The sequence below is a fragment of the Triturus cristatus genome, chromosome 1_2, assembly GCF_964204655.1.
Source record: "Triturus cristatus chromosome 1_2, aTriCri1.1, whole genome shotgun sequence".
Taxonomy (NCBI): Eukaryota; Metazoa; Chordata; class Amphibia; order Caudata; family Salamandridae; genus Triturus; species Triturus cristatus.
Genome location: NC_140580.1, coordinates 1,191,275,710 through 1,191,298,649, shown reverse-complemented (window position 1 = coordinate 1,191,298,649; position 22,940 = coordinate 1,191,275,710). Strand labels below are relative to the sequence as shown.

The 22,940-nt window shown below is 55.0% G+C and overlaps 1 protein-coding gene across 2 annotated transcripts in view; it reads left to right on the top strand.

Annotated features, from left to right (window-relative positions):
* The window catches only part of AK1 (adenylate kinase 1), a 189,498-nt gene that overhangs the window by 75,190 nt on the left and 91,368 nt on the right, over positions 1–22,940 (top strand). For both annotated transcript variants that reach the window (XM_085614143.1, XM_085614142.1), the window contains one exon: positions 20,211–20,374. In XM_085614143.1, the coding sequence (XP_085470269.1) occupies positions 20,211–20,374 (164 nt within the window). The remainder of the gene's footprint in view (positions 1–20,210; positions 20,375–22,940) is intronic.

Here is a 22,940-nt window from a genome sequence, read left to right as displayed (position 1 = left end):
GTCCTCCAATGCCCCAAGGTCCCTAGTGCAGAAACCAGACAGGGAGAGAGCAGCGATGTCTGGCAGAGAAGGGACCTCGAATGCCCCAAGGTCCCTAGTGCAGAAACCAGACAGGGAGAGAGCAGCGATGTCTGGCAGAGAGAAATCCTCCAATGCACCAAGGTCTCTAGTGCAGAAACCCGACAGACAGAGAGCGGCGATGTCTGGCAGATAGCCCTCCAATGCACCAAGGTCCCTAGTGCAGAAACCAGGCAGGGAGAGAGTGGCTATGTCAAGCAGAGAGAGTCCTCCAATGCCCCAAGGTCCCTAGTGCAGAAACCAGACAGGGAGAGAGCGACGATGTCTGGCAGAGAGAGTCCTCCAATGCACCTAGGTCCCTAGTGCAGAAACCAGACAGGGAGAGAGCGGCGATGTCTGGCAGAGAAGGGTCCTTCAATGCACCTAGGTCCCTCGTGCAGAAACCAGACAGCGAGAGAGCAGCGATGTCTGGCAGAGAGAGTCCTCCAATGCCCCAAGGTCCCTAATGCAGAAACCAGAGAGGGAGAGAGCGGCGATGTCTGGCAGAGAGAGCCCTCCAATGCACTAAGGTCCCTAGTGCAGAAACCAGACAGGGAGAGAGCGGCGATGTCTGGCAGAGAAGGGTCCTCCAATGCACCAAGGTCCCTAGTGCAGAAACCAGACGGGGAGAGAGCGGCGATGTCTGGCAGAGAAGAGTCCTCCAATGCACCAAGGTCCTTAGTGCAGAAACCAGACGGGGAGAGAGCGGCGATGTCTGGCAGATAGCCCTCCAATGCACCAAGGTCCCTAGTGCAGAAACCAGACAGGGAGAGAGCGGCGATGTCTGGCATAGAAGGGTCCTCTAATGCACCTAGGACCCTAGCCCAGAAACCAGACAGGGAGAGAGCGGCGATGTCTGGCAGAGAGAGTCCTCCAATACCCCAAGGTCCCTAGTGCAGAAACCAGACAGGGAGAGAGCGGCGATGTCTGGCAGAGAGAGCCCTCCAATGCACTTAGGTTCCTAGTGCAGAAACCAGACAGGGACAGAGCGGCGATGTCTGGCAGAGAGAGCCCTCCAATGCCCCAAGGTCCCTAGTGCAGAAACCAGACAGGGAGAGAGCGGCGATGTCTGTCAGAGAAGAGTCCTCCAATGCACCTAGGTCCCTAATGCAGAAACCAGACAGGGAGAGCGCGGCGATGTCTGGCAGAGAAGGGTCCTCCAATGCACCAGGGTCCCTAGTGCAGAAACCAGACAGGGAGAGAGCGGCGATGTCTGGCAGAGAGAGTTCTCCAATGCCCCAAGGTCCCTAGTGCAGAAACCAGAGAGGTAGAGAGCGGCGATGTCTGGCAGAGAGAGTTTTCCAATGCCCCAAGGTCCCTAGTTTAGAAACCAGACAGGGAGAGAGCGGCGATGTCTGGCAGAGAAGAGTCCTCCAATGCACCAAGGTCCCTAGTGCAGAAACCAGACAGGGAGAGAGCAGCGATGTCTGGCAGAGAGAGTCCTCCAATGCCCCAAGGTCCTTAGTGCAGAAACCAGACAGGGAGAGAGCAGGGATGTCTGGCAGAGAGAGTTCTCCAATGCACCTAGGTCACTAGCACAGAAACCAGACAGGGAGAGAGCAGCGATGTCTGGCAGAGAAGAGTCCTCCAATGTAACAAGGTCCCTAGTGCAGAAACCAGACAGGGAGAGAGCGGCGATGTCTGGAAAAAAAGAGTCCTCCAATGCACCAAGGTATCTAGAGCAGAAACCAGACATGGAGAGAGCGGCGATGTCTGGCAGAAAAGAGTCCTCCAATGCACCAAGGTCCCTAGTGCAGAAACCAGACAGGGAGAGAGCGGCGATGTCTGGCAGAGAGAGTCCTCCAATGCACCAAGGTCCCTAGTGCAGAAACCAGACAGGTAGAGAGCGGCGATGTCTCGCAGAGAAGAGTCCTCCAATGCACCACGGTCCCTAGAGCAGAAACCAGACAGGGTGAGAGCAGTGATGTCTGGCAGAGAAGAGTCCTCCAATGCACCAAGGTCCCTAGAGCAGAAACCAGACAGGGAGAGAGCGGGGATGTCTGGCAGAGAGGAATCCTCCAATGCACCAAGGTCCTTAGTGCAGAAACCAGACAGGGAGAGAGGGGCGATGTCTGGCAGAGAAGGGTCCTCCAATGCACCAAGGTCCCTAGTGCAGAAACCAGACAGGGAGAGAGCGGCGATGTCTGGCAGAGAAGAGTCCTCCAATGCACCAAGGTCCCTAGTGCAGAAACCAGACAGGGAGAGAGCGGCGATGTCTGGCAGAGAAGACCCCTTGAATGCCTGAAGGTCCCTAGTGCAGATACCAGACAGGGAGAGAGCAGCGATGTCTGGCAGAGAGCCCTCCAATGCACCAAGGTCCCTAGTGCAGAAACCAGACAGGGAGAGAGCGGCAATGTCTGGCAGAGAAGGGTCCTCCAATGCACCAAGGTCCCTAGTGCAGAAACCAGACAGGGAGAGAGCGGCGATGTCTGGCAGAGAGCCCTCCAATTCACCAAGGACCCTAGTGCAGAAACCAGACAGGGAGAGAGTGGCGATGTCTGGCAGAGAAGGGTCCTCCAATGCACCTAGGTCCCTAGTGCAAAAACCAGACAGGGAGAGAGCGGCGATGTCTGGAAGAGAGGGGCCCTCGAATGCCCCAAGGTCCCTAGTGCAGAAACCAGACAGGGAGAGAGCGGCGATGTCTGGCAGAGAAGAGTCCTCCAATGCCCCAAGGTCCCTAGTGCAGAAACCAGACAGGGAGAGAGCAGCGATGTCTGGCAGAGAAGGGACCTCGGATGCCCCAAGGTCCCTAGTGCAGCAACCAGACAGGGAGAGAGCAGCGATGTCTGGCAGAGAGAGTCCTCCAATGCCCCAAGGTCCCTAGTGCAGAAACCAGACAGGGAGAGAGCGGCGATGTCTGGCAGATAGCCCTCCAATGCACCAAGGTCCCTAGTCCAGAAACCAGGCAGGGAGAGAGTGGCGATGTCTGGCAGAGAGAGTCCTCCAATGCCCCAAGGTCCCTAGTGCAGAAACCAGACAGGGAGAGAGCGACGATGTCTGGCAGAGAGAGACCTCCAATGCACCTAGGTCCCTAGTGCAGAAACCAGACAGGGAGAGAGTGGCGATGTCTGGCAGAGAAGGGTCCTTCAATGCACCTAGGTCCCTCGTGCAGAAACCAGACAGTGAGAGAGCAGCGATGTCTGGCAGAGAGAGTCCTCCAATGCCCCAAGGTCCCTAATGCAGAAACCAGAGAGAGAGAGAGCGGCGATGTCTGGCAGAGAGAGCCCTCCAATGCACTAAGGTCCCTAGTGCAGAAACCAGACAGGGAGAGCGCGGCGATGTCTGGCAGAGAAGGGTCCTCCAATGCACCAAGGTCCCTAGTGCAGAAACCAGACAGGGAGAGAGCTGTGATGTCTGGCAGAGAAGAGTCCTCCAATGCACCAAGGTCCCTAGTACAGAAACCAGACGGGGAGAGAGCGGCGATGTCTGGCAGATAGCCCTCCAATGCACCAAGGTCCCTAGTGCAGAAACCAGACATGGAGAGAGCGGCGATGTCTGGCATAGAAGGGTCCTCTAATGCACCTAGGACCCTAGTCCAGAAACCAGACAGGGAGAGAGCGGCGATGTCTGGCAGAGAGAGTCCTCCAATGCCCCAAGGTCCCTAGTGCAGAAACATGACAGGGAGAGAGCGGCGATGTCTGGCAGAGAGAGCCCTCCAATGCACTCTGGTTCCTAGTGCAGAAACCAGACAGGGACAGAGCGGCGATGTCTGGCAGAGAGAGCCCTCCAATGCCCCAAGGTCCCTAGTGCAGAAACCAGACAGGGAGAGAGCGGCGATGTCTGTCAGAGAAGAGTCCTCCAATGCACCTAGGTCCCTAATGCAGAAACCAGACAGGGAGAGCGCGGCGATGTCTGGCAGAGAAGGGTCCTCCAATGCACCAGGGTCCCTAGTGCAGAAACCAGACAGGGAGAGAGCGGCGATGTCTGGCAGAGAGAGTTCTCCAATGCCCCAAGGTCCCTAGTGCAGAAACCAGAGAGGTAGAGAGCGGCGATGTCTGGCAGAGAGAGTTTTCCAATGCCCCAAGGTCCCTAGTGCAGAAACCAGACAGGGAGAGAGCGGCGATGTCTGGCAGAGAAGAGTCCTCCAATGCACCAAGGTCCCTAGTGCAGAAACCAGACAGGGAGAGAGCAGCGATGTCTGGCAGAGAGAGTCCTCCAATGCCCCAAGGTCCTTAGTGCAGAAACCAGACAGGGAGAGAGCAGGGATGTCTGGCAGAGAGAGTCCTCCAATGCACCTAGGTCACTAGCACAGAAACCAGACAGGGAGAGAGCAGCGATGTCTGGCAGAGAAGAGTCCTCCAATGTAACAAGGTCCCTAGTGCAGAAACCAGACAGGGAGAGAGCGGCGATGTCTGGAAAAAAAGAGTCCTCCAATGCACCAAGGTATCTAGAGCAGAACCCAGACATGGAGAGAGCGGCGATGTCTGGCAGAAAAGAGTCCTCCAATGCACCAAGGTCCCTAGTGCAGAAACCAGACAGGGAGAGAGCGGCGATGTCTGGCAGAGAGAGTCCTCCAATGCACCAAGGTCCCTAGTGCAGAAACCAGACAGGTAGAGAGCGGCGATGTCTCGCAGAGAAGAGTCCTCCAATGCACCACGGTCCCTAGAGCAGAAACCAGACAGGGTGAGAGCAGTGATGTCTGGCAGAGAAGAGTCCTCCAATGCACCAAGGTCCCTAGAGCAGAAACCAGACAGGGAGAGAGCGGAGATGTCTGGCAGAGAGGAATCCTCCAATGCACCAAGGTCCTTAGTGCAGAAACCAGACAGGGAGAGAGGGGCGATGTCTGGCAGAGAAGGGTCCTCCAATGCACCAAGGTCCCTAGTGCAGAAACCAGACAGGGAGAGAGCGGCGATGTCTGGCAGAGAAGAGTCCTCCAATGCACCAAGGTCCCTAGTGCAGAAACCAGACAGGGAGAGAGCGGCGATGTCTGGCAGAGAAGACCCCTTGAATGCCTGAAGGTCCCTAGTGCAGATACCAGACAGGGAGAGAGCAGCGATGTCTGGCAGAGAGCCCTCCAATGCACCAAGGTCCCTAGTGCAGAAACCAGACAGGGAGAGAGCGGCGATGTCTGGCAGAGAAGGGTCCTCCAATGCACCAAGGTCCCTATTGCAGAAACCAGACAGGGAGAGAGCGGCGATGTCTGGCAGAGAGCCCTCCAATTCACCAAGGACCCTAGTGCAGAACCAGACAGGGAGAGAGCGGCGATGTCTGGCAGAGAAGGGTCCTCCAATGCACCTAGGTCCCTAGTGCAAAAACCAGACAGGGAGAGAGCGGCGATGTCTGGAAGAGAGGGGCCCTCGAATGCCCCAAGGTCCCTAGTGCAGAAACCAGACAGGGAGAGAGCGGCGATGTCTGGCAGAGAAGAGTCCTCCAATGCCCCAAGGTCCCTAGTGCAGAAACCAGACAGGGAGAGAGCAGCGATGTCTGGCAGAGAAGGGACCTCGGATGCCCCAAGGTCCCTAGTGCAGCAACCAGACAGGGAGAGAGCAGCGATGTCTGGCAGAGAGAGTCCTCCAATGCCCCAAGGTCCCTAGTGCAGAAACCAGACAGGGAGAGAGCGGCGATGTCTGGCAGATAGCCCTCCAATGCACCAAGGTCCCTAGTGCAGAAACCAGGCAGGGAGAGAGTGGCGATGTGTGGCAGAGAAAGTCCTCCAATGCCCCAAGGTCCCTAGTGCAGAAACCAGACAGGGAGAGAGCGACGATGTCTGGCAGAGAGAGACCTCCAATGCACCTAGGTCCCTAGTGCAGAAACCAGACAGGGAGAGAGTGGCGATGTCTGGCAGAGAAGGGTCCTTCAATGCACCTAGGTCCCTCGTGCAGAAACCAGACAGTGAGAGAGCAGCGATGTCTGGCAGAGAGAGTCCTCCAATGCCCCAAGGTCCCTAATGCAGAAACCAGAGAGAGAGAGAGCGGCGATGTCTGGCAGAGAGAGCCCTCCAATGCACTAAGGTCCCTAGTGCAGAAACCAGACAGGGAGAGCGCGGCGATGTCTGGCAGAGAAGGGTCCTCCAATGCACCAAGGTCCCTAGTGCAGAAACCAGACAGGGAGAGAGCTGTGATGTCTGGCAGAGAAGAGTCCTCCAATGCACCAAGGTCCCTAGTACAGAAACCAGACGGGGAGAGAGCGGCGATGTCTGACAGATAGCCCTCCAATGCACCAAGGTCCCTAGTGCAGAAACCAGACATGGAGAGAGCGGCGATGTCTGGCATAGAAGGGTCCTCTAATGCACCTAGGACCCTAGTCCAGAAACCAGACAGGGAGAGAGCGGCGATGTCTGGCAGAGAGAGTCCTCCAATGCCCCAAGGTCCCTAGTGCAGAAACATGACAGGGAGAGAGCGGCGATGTCTGGCAGAGAGAGCCCTCCAATGCACTCTGGTTCCTAGTGCAGAAACCAGACAGGGACAGAGCGGCGATGTCTGGCAGAGAGAGCCCTCCAATGCCCCAAGGTCCCTAGTGCAGAAACCAGACAGGGAGAGAGCGGCGATGTCTGTCAGAGAAGAGTCCTCCAATGCACCTAGGTCCCTAATGCAGAAACCAGACAGGGAGAGCGCGGCGATTTCTGGCAGAGAAGGGTCCTCCAATGCACCAGGGTCCCTAGTGCAGAAACCAGACAGGGAGAGAGCGGCGATGTCTGGCAGAGAAGAGTCCTCCAATGCACCAAGGTCCCTAGTGCAGAAACCAGACAGGGAGAGAGCAGCGATGTCTGGCAGAGAGAGCCCTCCAATGCACCAAGGTGCCTAGTGCAGAAACCAGACAGGGAGAGAGCGGCGATGTCTGGTTGAGAGAGTTCTCCAATGCCCCAAGGTCCCTAGTGCAGAAACCAGACAGGGAGAGAGCGGCGATGTCTGGCAGAGAAGAGTCCTCCAATGCACCAAGGTCCCTAGTGCAGAAACCAGACAGGGAGAGAGCAGCAATGTCTGGCAGAGAGAGTCCTCCAATGTCCCAAGGTCCTTAGTGCAGAAACCAGACAGGGAGAGAGCAACGATGTCTGGCAGAGAGAGTCCTCCAATGCACCTAGCTCACTAGCACAGAAACCAGACAGGGAGAGAGCAGCGATGTCTGGCAGAGAAGAGTCCTCCAATGCAACAAGGTCCCTAGTGCAGAAACCAGACAGGGAGAGAGCGGCGCTGTCTGGCAGAAAAGAGTCCTCCAATGCACCAAGGTATCTAGAGCAGAAACCAGACATGGAGAGAGCGGCGATGTCTGGCAGAAAAGAGTCCTCCAATACACCAAGGTCCCTAGTGCAGAAACCAGACAGGGAGAGAGCGGCGATGTCTGGCAGAGAGAGTCCTCCAATGCACCAAGGTCCCTAGTGCAGAAACCAGACAGGGAGAGAGCGGCGATGTCTCGCAGAGAAGAGTCCTCCAATGCACCACGGTCCCTAGAGCAGAAACCAGACAGGGTGAGAGCGGCGATGTCTGGCAGAGAAGAGTCCTCCAATGCACCATGGTCCCTAGAGCAGAAACCAGACAGGGAGGGAGCGGCGATGTCTGGCAGAGAAGAGTCCTCCAATGCACCAAGGTCCCTAGTGCAAAAACCAGACAAGGAGAGAGCGGCGATGTCTGGCAGATAGCCCTCCAATGCACCAAGGTCCCTAGTGCAGAAACCAGACAGGGAGGGAGCGGCGATGTCTGGCAGAGAAGAGTCCTCCAATGCACCAAGGTCCCTAGTGCAAAAACCAGACAGGGAGAGAGCGGCGATGTCTGGCAGATAGCCCTCCAATGCACCAAGGTCCCTAGTGCAGAAACCAGACAGGAAGAGAGCAGCGATGTCTGGCAGAGAAGAGTCCTCCAATGCACCATGGTCCCTAGAGCAGAAACCAGACAGGGAGAGAGCAGCGATGTCTGGCAGAGAGAGTCCTCCAATGCACCTAGGTCCCTAGTGCAGAAACCAGACAGGGAGAGAGCGGCGATGTCTGGCAGAGAAGGGTCCTCCAATGCACCTAGGTCCCTCATGCAGAAACCAGACAGGAAGAGAGCAGCGATGTCTGGCAGAGAGAGTCCTCCAATGCCCCAAGGTCCTTAGTGCAGAAACCAGACAGGGAGAGAGCAGCGATGTCTGGCAGAGAAGAGTCGTCCAATGCACCAAGGTCCCTAGTGCAGAAACCAGACAGGGAGAGAGCGGCGATCTCTGGCAGAGAAGGGTCCTCCAATGCACCTAGGTCCCTAGTGCAGAAACCAGACAGGTAGAGAGCGGCGATGTCTGGCAGAGAGAGCCCTCCAATGCCCCAAGGTCCCTAGTGCAGAAACCAGACAGGGAGAGAGCGGTGATGTCTGGCAGAGAAGAGTCCTCCAATGCCCCAAGGTCCCTAGAGCAGATACCAGACAGGGAGAGAGCAGTGATGTCTGGCAGAGAAGAGTCCTCCAATGCACCAAGGTCCCTAGTGCAGAGACCAGACAGAGAGAGAGCAGCGATGTCCGGTAGAGAAGAGCCCTCCAATGCACCAAGGTCCCTAGTGCAGAAACCAGACAGGGAGAGAGCGGTGATGTCTGGCAGAGTCCTCCAATGTACCAAGGCCCCTAGTGCTGAAACCAGACAGGGAGAGAGCAGCGATGTCTGGCAGAGAGCCCTCCAATTCCCCAAGGTACCTAGTGCAGAAACCAGACAGTGAGGGAGCAGCGATGTATGGCAGAGAGGGGTCCTCCAATGCACCAAGGTGCCTAGTGCAGAAACCAGACAGGGAGAGAGCGGCGACGTCTGGCAGAGAAGGGTCCTCCAATGCACCAAGGTCCCTAGTGCAGAAACCAGACAGGGAGAGAGCGGCGATGTCTGGCAGAGAAGAGTCCTCCAATGCAACAAGGTCCCTAGTGCAGAAACCAGACAGGGAGAGAGCGGCGATGTCTGGCAGAAAAGAGTCCTCCAATGCACCAAGGTATCTAGAGCAGAAACCAGACAGGGAGAGAGCGGCGATGTCTGGCAGAAAAGAGTCCTCCAATGCACCAAGGTCCCTAGTGCAGAAACCAGACAGGGAGAGAGCGGCGATGTCTGGCAGAGAAGAGTCCTCCAATGCACCAAGGTACCTAGTGCAGAAACCAGACAGGGAGAGAGCGGCGATGTCTGGCAGAGAGTCCTCCAATGCACCAAGGTCCCTAGTGCAGAAACCAGACAGGGAGAGAGAGGCGATGTCTCGCAGAGAAGAGTCCTCCAATGCACCAAGGTCCCTAGAGCAGAAACCAGACAGGGAGAGAGCGGCGATGTCTGGCAGAGAAGAGTTCTCCAATGCACCAAGGTCCCTAGAGCAGAAACCAGACAGGGAGAGAGCGGCGATGTCTGGCAGAGAAGAGTCCTCCAATGCACCAAGGTCCCTAGTGCAGAAACCAGACAGGGAGAGAGCGGCGATGTCTGGCAGATAGCCCTCCAATGCACCAAGTTCCCTAGTGCAGAAACCAGACAGGGAGAGAGCAGCGATGTCTGGCAGAGAGAGTCCTCCAATGCGCCAAGATCCCTAGTGCAGAAACCAGACAGGGAGAGAGCGGCGATGTCTGGCAGAGAAGGGTCCTACAATGCACCTAGGTCCCTCATGCAGAAACCAGACAGGGAGAGAGCGGCGATGTCTGGAAGAGAGAGTCCTCCAATGCCCCAAGGTCCCTAGTGCAGAAACCAGAAAGGGAGAGCGCGGCGATGTCTGACAGAGAAGGGTCCTCCAATGCACCAAGGTCCCTAGTGCAGAAACCAGACAGGGATAGAGCGGCGATGTCTGGCAGAGAGAGTCCTCCAATGCCCCAAGGTCCCTAGTGCAGAAACCAGACAGGGAGAGAGCGGCGATGTCTGGCAGAGAGAGCCCTCCAATGCACTTAGGTCCCTAGTGCAGACACCAGACAGGGAGAGAGCGGCGATGTATGGCAGAGAGAGCCGTCCAATGCCCCAAGGTACCTAGTGCAGAAACCAGACAGGGAGGGAGCGGGATGTCTGGCAGATAGCCCTCCAATGCACCAAGGTCCCTAGTGCAGAAACCAGACAGGGAGAGAGTGGCAATGTCTGGCAGAGAGAGTCCTCCAATGCCCCAAGGTCCCTAGTGCAGAAACATGATAGGGAGAGAGCTGCGATGTCTGGCAGAGAGAGCCCTCCAATGCACTCTGGTTCCTAGTGCAGAAACCAGACAGGGACAGAGCGGCGATGTCTGGCAGAGAGAGCCCTCCAATGCCCCAAGGTCCCTAGTGCAGAAACCAGACAGGGAGAGAGCGGCGATGTCTGTCAGAGAAGAGTCCTCCAATGCACCTAGGTCCCTAATGCAGAAACCAGACAGGGAGAGCGCGGCGATGTCTGGCAGAGAAGGGTCCTCCAATGCACCAGGGTCCCTAGTGCAGAAACCAGACAGGGAGAGAGCGGCGATGTCTGGCAGAGAAGAGTCCTCCAATGCACCAAGGTCCCTAGTGCAGAAACCAGACAGGGAGAGAGCAGCGATGTCTGGCAGAGAGAGCCCTCCAATGCACCAAGGTGCCTAGTGCAGAAACCAGACAGGGAGAGAGCGGCGATGTCTGGCTGAGAGAGTTCTCCAATGCCCCAAGGTCCCTAGTGCAGAAACCAGACAGGGAGAGAGCGGCGATGTCTGGCAGAGAAGAGTCCTCCAATGCACCAAGGTCCCTAGTGCAGAAACCAGACAGGGAGAGAGCAGCAATGTCTGGCAGAGAGAGTCCTCCAATGCCCCAAGGTCCTTAGTGCAGAAACCAGACAGGGAGAGAGCAACGATGTCTGGCAGAGAGAGTCCTCCAATGCACCTAGCTCACTAGCACAGAAACCAGACAGGGAGAGAGCAGTGATGTCTGGCAGAGAAGAGTCCTCCAATGCAACAAGGTCCCTAGTGCAGAAACCAGACAGGGAGAGAGCGGCGCTGTCTGGCAGAAAAGAGTCCTCCAATGCACCAAGGTATCTAGAGCAGAAACCAGACATGGAGAGAGAGGCGATGTCTGGCAGAAAAGAGTCCTCCAATACACCAAGGTCCCTAGTGCAGAAACCAGACAGGGAGAGAGCGGCGATGTCCGGCAGAGAAGAGTCCTCCAATGCACCAAGGTCCCTAGTGCAGAAACCAGACAGGGAGAGAGCGGCGATGTCTGGCAGAGAGAGTCCTCCAATAGACCAAGGTCCCTAGTGCAGAAACCAGACAGGGAGAGAGCGGCGATGTCTCGCAGAGAAGAGTCCTCCAATGCACCACGGTCCCTAGAGCAGAAACCAGACAGGGTGAGAGCGGCGATGTCTGGCAGAGAAGAGTCCTCCAATGCACCATGGTCCCTAGAGCAGAAACCAGACAGGGAGGGAGCGGCGATGTCTGGCAGAGAAGAGTCCTCCAATGCACCAAGGTCCCTAGTGCAAAAACCAGACAGGGAGAGAGCGGCGATGTCTGGCAGATAGCCCTCCAATGCACCAAGGTCCCTAGTGCAGAAACCAGACAGGGAGAGAGCGGCGATCTCTGGCAGAGAAGGGTCCTCCAATGCACCTAGGTCCCTAGTGCAGAAACCAGACAGGTAGAGAGCGGCGATGTCTGGCAGAGAGAGCCCTCCAATGCCCCAAGGTCCCTAGTGCAGAAACCAGACAGGGAGAGAGCGGCGATGTCTGGCAGAGAAGAGCCCTCCAATACACCAAGGTCCCTAGTGCAGAAACCAGACAGGGAGAGAGCGACGATGTCTGGCAGAGAGGAGTCCTCCAATGCACCAAGGTCCCTAGAGCAGAAACTAGACAGGGAGAGAGCGGCGATGTGTGCAGAGAAGAGTCCTCCAATGCACCAAGGTCCCTAGTGCAGAAACCAGACAGGGAGAGAGCGGCGATGTCTGGCAGAGAAGAGTCCTCCAATGCACCAAGGTCCCTAGTGCAGAAACCAGACAGGGAGAGAGCGGCGATGTCTGGCAGAGAAGAGTCCTCCAATGCACCAAGGTCCCTAGTGCAGAAACCAGACAGGGAGAGAGCGGCGATGTCTGGCAGAGAAGAGTCCTCCAATGCACCAAGGTCCCTAGTGCAGAAACCAGACAGGGAGGGAGCGGCGATGTCTGGCAGAGAAGAGTCCTCCAATGCACCAAGGTCCCTAGTGCAGAAACCAGACAGGGAGAGAGCGGCGATGTCTGGCAGAGAAGAGTCCTCCAATGCATGAAGGTCCCTAGAGTAGAAACCAGACAGGGAGAGAGCTGCGATGTCTGGCAGAGAGGAGTCCTCCAATGCACCATGGTCCCTAGAGCAGAAACCAGACAGGGAGAGAGCGGCGATGTCTGGTAGAGAAGAGTCCTCCAATGCACCAAGGTCCCTAGTGCAGAAACCAGACAGGGAGAGAGCGGCGATGTCTGGAAGAGAAGGGTCCTCCAATGCATCAAGGTCCCTAGTGCAGAAGCCAGACAGGGAAAGAGCGGCGATGTCTGTCAGAGAAGGGTCCTCCAATGCCCCAAGGTCCCTAGTGCAGAAACCAGACAGGGAGAGAGCGGCGATGTCTGGCAGAGAAGAATCCTCCAATGCACCAAGGTCCCTAGTGCAGTAACCAGACAGGGACAGAGCGGCGATGTCTGGCAGAGAAGAGTCCTCCAATGCACCAAGGTCCCTAGAGCAGAAACCAGACAGGGAGAGAGCGGCGATGTCTGGCAGAGAAGAGTCCTCCAATGCATGAAGGTCCCTAGAGCAGAAACCAGACAGGGAGAGAGCGGCGATGTCTGGCAGAGAGGAGTCCTCCAATGCACCAAGTTCCCTAGAGCAGAAACCAGACAGGGAGAGAGCGGCGATGTCTGGCAGAGAAGAGTCCTCCAATGCACCAAGGTCCCTAGTGCACATACCAGACAGGGAGAGAGCGGCGATGTCTGGCAGAGAAGAGTCCTCTAATACACCAAGGTTCCTAGTGCAGAAACCAGACAGGGAGAGAGCGGCGATGTCTCGCACAGAAGAGTCCTCCAATGCACCAAGGTCCCTAGAGCAGAAACCAGAAAGGGAGAGTGCGGCGATGTCTGACAGAGAAGAGTCCTCCAATGCACCAAGGTCCCTAGTGCAGAAACCAGACAGGGAGAGAACAGCGATGTCTGGAAGAGAAGGGTCCTCCAATGCACCAAGGTCCCTAGTGCAGAAACCAGACAGGGAGAGAACAGCGATGTCTGGAAGAGAAGGGTCCTCCAATGCATCAAGGTCCCTAGTGCAGAAACCAGACAGGGAGAGCGCGGCGATGTGTGGCAGAGAAGGGTCCTCAAATGCATCAAGGTCCCTATTGTAGAAGCCAGGCAGGGACTCTCCAGAGATCTCCTTGAGGGGCAGACTGTCCAGGGAAAAGCAGCATCTTGCCGCCAGCGTGAACCATGGGGCACTTGGGACGGGTCCTTGGCAAGATATGTTTTTCATAAAATAAGTGAAAATGAAATGCTGATGTATGAGAGCAAAGAAGACAAGATAGTTTTTGAGGAAATAATGTTAAGTTTCCAAAGTGGAAGCCTCCATTTGAGTCCAATATTTGTGTATTTTGAGAAAATTGCAAACTGTTGTTTGTGTTAGGATCATTGCATTTCCATAATATATTTAAAGCTGGTAAATCTATGTAATTCATTCTGAGTTTGGTGCACTCACTGCTGATGGGCTGTCCCTGGCGCCAGAGGGCTCTTGCTTCTGCAGCTGTTGTAGAAATCTCTCTGTTTATACTGAGAAGGCACTGATGGTATTTTATGGAACTAGAATCCCACAGACCCTGTAAGAGTAGTTTATTCTAAGGGATATGTCTGCCCTTTAACCCCCTAGAATGTCGGTGGTGTCCGAGCTTGGGAGATCTCTCTAATCTAAGGGTCGTGTCTGATGGTTAGCCCAGTAGGATGTCTGTAGTGTCCGAGCTTGGGAGATCTCTCTAATCTAAGGGACGTGTCTGATGGTTAGCCCAGTAGGATGTCTGTAGTGTCCGAGCTTTAGAGATCTCTCTAATCTAAGGGACGTGTCTGATGGTTAGCCCAGTAGGATGTCTGTAGTGTCCGAGCTTGGGAGATCTCTCTAATCTAAGGGACGTGTCTGATGGTTAGCCCAGTAGGATGTCTGTAGTGTCCGAGCTTGGGAGATCTCTCTAATCTAAGGGTCGTCAGGGCCGGACTGGCCGTAGCGGGCACCGGGCAATCCCCCGGTGGGCCGCACGGGTGGGGGCCGGTTTTGGGCCCCAGGGGGCCGTTTTTGTTACAGGGCCGTTTTTTGCAGCTTAACTGCAAAATCGGCCCTGTGACAAAATCGGCCGAAAACCGGCCCCGGCAAAGAGCTCGATGACACCCCCAAACCCCAGGGGGGCCGGCCGAGCACTTTGCCAGGGCCGGTTTTGGTTCCCAGTCCGGCCCTGAGGGTCGTGTCTGATGGTTAGCCCAGTAGGATGTCTGTAGTGTCCGAGCTTGAGAGATCTCTCTAATCTAAGGGACGTGTCTGATGGTTAGCCCCGCAGGATGTCTGTAGTGTCCGAGCTTGAGAGATCTCTCTAATCTAAGGGACGTGTCTGATGGTTAGCCCCGCAGGATGTCTGTAGTGTCCGAGCTTGAGAGATCTCTCTAATCTAAGGGACGTGTCTGATGGTTAGCCCCGCAGGATGTCTGTAGTGTCCGAGCTTGAGAGATCTCTGTAATCTAAGGGACGTGTCTGATGGTTAGCCCCGCAGGATGTCTGTAGTGTCCGAGCTTTAGAGATCTCTCTAAGGGTCATGTCTGATGGTTAGCCCCGCAGGATGTCTGTAGTGTCCGAGCTTTAGAGATCTCTCTAATCTAAGGGACGTGTCTGATGGTTAGCCCCGCAGGATGTCTGTAGTGTCCGAGCTTGGGAGATCTCTCTAATCTAAGGGACGTGTCTGATGGTTAGCCCCGCAGGATGTCTGTAGTGCCCGAGCTTGGGAGATCTCTCTCATCTAAAGGATATCTGTGTCGTCTACAGCCTCAGACTGAGATCTGTGTAATATTTTAGAATCTCTCGGGCCCTTCCTGGTAGATTTTCAATGACTCTATAGAAGAGAGACTCGCCTTCGCACGAGAAGGATGTAAGAATGAAAGGAAAAGGGAGGAAGATGAAAAAGATGACACACACATCTTGAAAAATGATATTTTATGTAAACCCGCACACCCGGGTACCTGAGCGGCCTTTGAAAGTATGAACTTCGAGCCGGCTCCACCATTTTTACAGGTTTGCTAGGGGTGTGAACACACCCCCAACAGCCACGTGGGTGTTCGGGCGTGTTTGTCCCATGATGACAATATTGAAATATATCAGGTGCTCTCCTTCAGAGCTGCCCGTAAAACATGTGGCTTTCAAGATAAACTCTTTAAAAATTGTGTCCTAAAATGTGCAATAAAACATTTTCTACCTCAGGGCTCAAGAAGTTTCAATTCTATTAAGGACACAAAGGTGAGGTCATGTTTCTCATTGGTTACTGCTCAAAACGCGGCAGCGAATAAAAGCATTACAAACAGTAAACTTCATTTCCCATGAAGCCTTCAGGCTTGTCGTGGCCTCTCAGCCACCAATCAGAGTGAGTCTATCCCTATACCTACTTAAGGCACCATAGGCCTTCCTGTATCTTTGCTCTCGTGGCACCAAACACCCAACGATCCACAATAAACTGTCTGCAAAACCAACAAAGACCATTCAGGCGGCTCAGTCGTTTGATCATCCCGCGTAATCACGACAACTACTTCCGCCTGGACCCTGGAAATGCCACCCCCCTGCCCACATCACCCCCCGCCGCGATCCGTGCGGATGCAATCCCGCCTCAATGCACCTGCAGCGAAAGAAAGGTGCAGCCGCACCTCCGTGTATGGAAAGATGTCATGAAATGAATTGGGGAGCAGCCGTCGCCATCATTCCAAATTACTCCAACAAACGTCACGTGCCGTAGCCATACCTGGCATCGAATCGCATGTACACTCTAAGGTCAGACGGGCAGCGTAATCCCCACCTCTGTGTCCTTAATAGAATTGAAGATTCTTGACTCAGCAGCCGGAAAATCCTTTATTCTTCGTCAGGAGCAGAAGCTCTGATTACGGTGGTTTAACAGATGCGACGTCGACAATTGGTTGATGAGCAAACATTATATATCGATTCCAAGACCACACATGGGATAACAATAATAACGTGATGTCGTTTAGGTGAGAAGCCAAGGAGAGAGCCTTTGAGGTCACAGCTCCTCCAACCGAGTGCGCCCCGAAAGCTGAGGCGTCACCGGCCGCTTCAGCGAGACGCCATCCACCCCAACCACCCCATCCACCCCAACCACCTAACGGGCATGTGGTCACTGATCCCAAGGGTTCTGTAGGGCACATGTACTTGGCCTCAGTTCCCTGATACGTCTTCGTACGCTATCAGACACGTCACTACCACAGCCTAGGATGTCTGGGAAAGTCGACGATGACACACGTCTGGAATTCATTTTGGTTCTTTTAGAAATCGAAAATACTCTTAAGTCGTCCTTCGAGAGGTCCAACATCAGAGACTCTCCGGCACGAAAGAGGCAAACCCGACCCATCCACCTTTCTTGACAAATCTTCATTAACAGGTCATCTTTCGATGAACTTTAAAAGAAACCTGTCGGCAGATTTGCTAACATCTGGTTCAATGCAGCGCAGTGGAAAGGGCAGGATGCGCCATAGTTATAAGAAGTAGTGCATTTCTGCCCTGCTGCGCTGGCGCACTTGTGGCTGCCAAGCGCCAGTGCTGATACCCTTGCACCACGGGTGCCAAGCGCCAGTGCTGATACCCTTGCACCGTGGGTGCCAAGCGCCAGTGCTGATACCCTTGCACCACGGGTGCCAAGCGCCAGTGCTGATACCCTTGCACCACGGGTGCCAAGCGCCAGTGCTGATACCCTTGCACCACGGGTGCCAAGCGCCAGTGCTCATACCCTTGCACCACGGGTGCCAAGCCCCAGTGCTGATACCCTTGCACCGTGGGTGCCAAGCGCCGGTGCTGATACCCTTGCACCATGGGTGCCAAGCGCCAGTGCTGATACCCTTGCACCGTGGGTGCCAAGCGCCAGTGCTGATACCCTTGCACCGTGGGTGCCAAGCGCCAGTGCTGATGCCCTTGCACCACGGGTGCCAAGCGCCAGTGCTGATACCCTTGCACCGCGTCTGCCAAGCGCCAGTGCTGATACGCTTGCACCGTGGGTGCCAAGCGCCGGTGCTGATACCCTTGCACCACGGGTGCCAAGCGCCAGTGCTGATACCCTTGCACCGTGGGTGCCAAGCGCCAGTGCTGATACCGTTGCACCACGGGTGCCAAGCGCCGGTGCTGATACCCTTGCACCATGGGTGCCAAGCACCAGTGCTGATACGCTTGCACCGTGGGTGCCAAGCACCAGTGGTGATACCCTTGCACTGCGGCTGCCAAGCGCCAGTGGTGATACCCTTGCAGCGCGGGTGCCAAGCGCCAGTGGTGATACCCTTGCGCCATGGGTGCCAAGCGCCAGTGCTGATACCCTTGCACCATGGGTGCCAAGCGCCGGTGCTGATACCCTTGCACCACGGGTGCCAAGCGCCGGTGCTGATACCCTTGCACCATGGGTGCCAAGCACCAGTGCTGATACCCTTGCACCGTGGGTGCCAAGCGCCGGTGCTGATACCCTTGCACCACGGGTGCCAAGCGCCAGTGCTGATACCCTTGCACCGTGGGTGCCAAGCGCCAGTGCTGATACCCTTGCACCGTGGGTGCCAAGCGCCAGTGCTGATGCCCTTGCACCGCGTCTGCCAAGCGCCAGTGCTGATACGCTTGCACCGTGGGTGCCAAGCACCAGTGGTGATACCCTTGCACCGCGGGTGCCAAGCGCCAGTGGTGATACCCTTGCGCCGTGGGTACCAAGTGCCAGTGCTGATACCCTTGCACCATGGGTGCCAAGCGCCAGTGCTGATACCCTTACACCGTGGGTGCCAAGCACCAGTGCTGATACCCTTGCACCGTGGGTGCCAAGCGCCAGTGCTGATACCGTTGCACCACGGGTGCCAAGCGCCGGTGCTGATACCCTTGCACCATGGGTGCCAAGCACCAGTGCTGATACGCTTGCACCGTGGGTGCCAAGCACCAGTGGTGATACCCTTGCACCGCGGCTGCCAAGCGCCAGTGGTGATACCCTTGCAGCGCGGGTGCCAAGCGCCAGTGGTGATACCCTTGCGCCATGGGTGCCAAGCGCCAGTGCTGATACCCTTGCACCACGGGTGCCAAGCGCCAGTGCTGATACCGTTGCACCGTGGGTGCCAAGCGCCAGTGCTGATACCGTTGCACCGCGGGTGCCAAGCGCCAGTGCTGATACCTTTGCACCATGGGTGCCAAGCACCAGTGCTGATACCCTTGCACCGTGGGTGCCAAGCGCCGGTGCTGATACCGTTGCACCACAGGTGCCAAGCACCAGTGCTGATACCCTTGCACCAAGAGTGCCAAGCGCCAGTGCTCATACCCTTGCACCATGGGTGCCAAGCGCCAGTGCTCATACCCTTACACCATGGGTGCCAAGCGCCAGTGCTGATACCCTTGCACCACGGGTGCCAAGCGCCAGTGTTCATACCCTTGCACCATGGGTGCCAAGCGCCGGTGTTCATACCCTTGCACCGTGGGTGCCAAGCGCCGGTGCTGATACCCTTGCACCGTGGGTGCCAAGCGCCAGTGCTGATACCCTTGCACCGTGGGTGCCAAGCACCAGTGCTGATACCCTTGCACCATGGGTGCCAAGCGCCGGTGCTGATACCCTTGCACCATGGGTGCCAAGCACCAGTGCTGATACCCTTGCACCATGGGTGCCAAGCGCCAGTGCTGATACCCTTGCACCGTGGGTGCCAAGCGCCGGTGCTGATACCCTTGCACCATGGGTGCCAAGCGCCAGTGCTGATACCCTTGCACCGTGGGTGCCAAGCGCCGGTGCTGATACCCTTGCACCATGGGTGCCAAGCACCAGTGCTGATACCCTTGCACCGTGGGTGCCAAGCGCCAGTGCTGATACCCTTGCACCATGGGTGCCAAGCGCCGGTGCTGATACCCTTGCACCATGGGTGCCAAGCACCAGTGCTGATACCCTTGCACCATGGGTGCCAAGCACCAGTGCTGATACCCTTGCACCGTGGGTGCCAAGCGCCAGTGCTGATACCCTTGCACCATGGGTGCCAAGCACCAGTGCTGATACCCTTGCCCCATGGGTGCCAAGCACCAGTGCTGATACCCTTGCACCATGGGTGCACGGGGGCCTGCGTTACCATCCTGCACAAAAACAATCCCCTGAGGATTTTTCTCTGTGAGTTCTGAAGAATGCAGGACATGTAAAATGAGCACAAACAATGAGAAATAAACATATTTGTCCTTGTTGCGCCTCTCCTGGGAAGCTGCAGCATTTTGAGGCATTTCCAGGATTACTCGTGTCAGAAAATGGAGGAATTCACCAACAAACATGGGTGGATGCGTGGGAACACCGACACTCCACACATGGAACACTTTCCTACACAGAGGAATGCAAGGCTGCGACGTGCGTCGCCTTGCGCTGCTCCGGATTGAGTAAGCCACGCAGAGCCATGCCAGGTGGCTGTGTGTGACAGAAGGGCTTGCATCGCCTTACATGACACAATGACAAAACGAGCCCTCAGTAACTCTGGGCCCCAGGTTCATCCCTGTATGCTGTGTACTTAGGTTTATGGGGGTTAAGGCGGAGTTCTCTCACTGGTTGTCCATCTATAGGACAATGACCCACTGCAAGAGCAGATCTAAAATTGTTTACAGACCTGTCCGGCCAAACTACTCTCAGCTACTTAGGATAAACATATATAAAACAAACTCTTTTCGTTAAACCAGCCGACTCATCTCTGTCAGACCAAAGGATGTATTTTATGTGTTCATTGCTGTTGCATGGGCAGTGTTGTGTCAGGGTCAGTGCTGTTGCATGGTCAGTGCTGTGTGCTGTGGCAAGGTCAGTGCTGAGTCAGGGTCAGTGCTGTGGGATGATCAGTGCTGTGGCAGGAAGGAGTGCTGTTACAGGGTAAGTTTGACAGATGGATAAGTGGGTCAGTGCTGTTGCAGGGTCAGTGCTGTGGCATGGTCAATGCTGTGCCAGGATCAGTGCTGTTGCATGGTCAGTGCTGTGGCATGGTCAGTGATGTGTCAGTGCGGTCCCATACCCAGGTTGCACCCTGCACACAGCCCACCCGACAGCACAAGGCCTTCTACCGTGATCCACCTCACTCTTGTGTTTATCTTCCTCCTTCCTCCAGGTGGACCCGGCTCCGGGAAGGGAACTCAGTGTGAAAAGATCGTGGCCAAGTACGGCTACACCCACCTGTCCAGCGGTGACCTCCTCAGGGCAGAGGTCAAGGCCGGCTCCGAGAGGGGCAAGAAAGCGGCAGCCATTATGGAGAAGGGAGAGCTGGTGCCATTGGTGAGAGATGGACTTGGAGAGTGGTGGTGGGAAGAGAAGTGAGGCGGGGGAGGGGAAAGGGTGTCTGGAAATCAACTGGAGTCCCTGGAAACATTTCAAAGTGAAAATGCGTTGTGTCAGTTTAGTGAAACCAAAACTTTTGTCCTGATGAAGACCTGAAATAATGAGTGCGTGCCGAAACGCCAGCAAGCGTATGCTTCTGAGTGGTCACAGGGGCACTGGACCTAGCCAGGGCTGGTCAAATGGGGGGGGTACCCCAGGGAGCCGCTTTTCATTTTTGGGATGATGGGGGCTGTCCTGTATGAGAAACAGGCAACAGGAGCCCCCCCACAATGCTCCTTCTGGTGACTTGGTGGCCACCCAACATCACCGGAAAGACTGCAGTGTCCCCTGGGGGGTCAGTGGTGTCATCAGAAGGGGTAAGCGGCCCCCCTCACCACCACTTCTCTGTGAAGCATAAGAGGGCCCTTGAGCCTGACCTCTCCTCAGATCTGTCTGTCTGTCGGAGGCCCTCAGTCCCTTAGGCCTTCCAAAGGACAATTCTTCTCTTTTGGTCCCTCTTGTCCCTCCTCTGTTTCCTGCTCCTTCACCCTCTTCTCCCTCGTCTCTTCCCTCCTCCTGCTGCTGCCTCTCCCCCCGTGTTGTACCCCCCTGCCTCCTTTCCTGGTTCCTGTAGCCTTTTCTCCCTTGGCTTCTGATTCTCTCTCTTTTCCTACTTCTCCATTGACTGTCTCTACATAATTTCTGCTGTGGCATCTCTCTCCCTCTCTCTTCCATTCTCCTCCCGTGCTCAAATCTCTCCTCAACACTCCTTCAGTGTTTTCCTCTCTCTGTTCCACGCCCCTGTGCTCTCCATCGTTCCTTCCACACTTCTTCAGTGCTCTCCTCTCTCTATTCCACGCTCCTGCTGTGCTCGCCCTCTCTCTCTTCCGTGCTCACCTCTTTGATCTCCATCACTCTCTTCCTTGATCCTCCCTTGCTCTCCTCTCTCTTCTATGCTCCTGCTGTGCTCGCGCCTCTCTTTTCCAGGCTCCTCCCATGCTCGTCCTCTCTCTCTTCCACGCTCCTCCCGTGCTCTCCATCTATCTCTTCTTTGCTACTAACGTGCTCTCCTGTGTGGGTGTCCAATGCAGAATTGGGTAAAAACATATATTTTTTTTAAATGTAGCGCTTAGAATTCTCGGTGCTATACCCTAATCCCTATGTTTTTGGCTCTTCCCAGTCACAGGCCCTTGTCCCACCCACACAAGTAAGGTATCATTTTACTCGGGAGACTGAGGGGAACGCTGTAGGGTAAGACATTTGTGCCGGCACGGTGATTCCACGGATAAATATGTGGAAAATGTGTTTTTTCAGCAAAAGTTTAGGTTTGCAGGGGATTCTGGGTCGGAAAAGCCATTCCTCGCTGGACTCCCCCGGGTGTCTAGTTTTCAGAAATGTGTGGGTTTGGTAGTTTCCCAAGATGGCCGCCAAGCCCTGGACCAAAAACTCATGTGACCACCCCTTGCAAAAGCAGATTTTGTGATAGGTAATTTTGATGTCTCCACAATAAGTTTTGGGCCCTTGCCTGTCGCGGGTACTTGACCCAGCCACAAGAGTGAGGTACCATTTTTATCGGGAGACCTGGGGGAATGCTGGGTGGTAGTTAAATTTGTGTCAGCCCAGTGATCTCATCCTACAACTTTCCCACACATAAATTTGAGAATATTTTGAATTTTTCATACAAATTTGAGGTTTGCATGGTATTCTGGGTATGTATCCGAAAATGACCTGTCACCGCATTCTGGATTCCCCTGGGTGTCTAGTTTTAAAGAATGTATAGGTTTTTTAGGTTTCCCTAGGTGCCGGCAGAGCTAGGGTTCAAAATCTACAGCTAGGCACTATGCAAAAAAAGGGTCAGTTTTCACTGTAAAAATGAAGTGTGTGCATGTTGTGTTTTGGGCTTTCTCCTTTCGCAGGCACTATGCCTACCCACACAAGTGAGGTACCATTTTTATTGGGAGACTTAGGGTAACACAGAATTGTAGAGCAACTGTTATTACCTATTGACTTCCGATCTATTTCTGCCATCCAAATGAAAGAAAATGTGTAAAAAAGAAGTCACATTGAAAAATGTCCTATAATTCTCATGCTAGTATGAGTATTCCCAATTTCAGAAATGTGCAAATATCTACTGTTTCTAAACTCTATATTTTGTTCCAATTTCAGAAATACATAGGTGTCTTTCATCCCGATTTTTCACTATATATGTTTTCGCAAATAATTTTGCTATATACCCGGTACATAATAGGGGTGGGCGGAATATGCATAGCCGCGCTACACAAAGCTCCGGTAAAAAATGTCCGCGAACATGCCGAAATTCCGCGAAAACACGCGGAATTGCTTGCTCACGATGCTTTTTTTCTGTTCGCGAACGCTGTTTACGTGCTCGTGGGGAAATATCTCGCGAACACGCAGTTTGAGAATGCAAACAAGCAAAAAATTCCGCTAAGCCGCGGAACGCAGAATTTTGGGCAATTCCGCGTTCTCCGCGGTACGCAAAATGACCCAAATTCCGCGAGCGGAA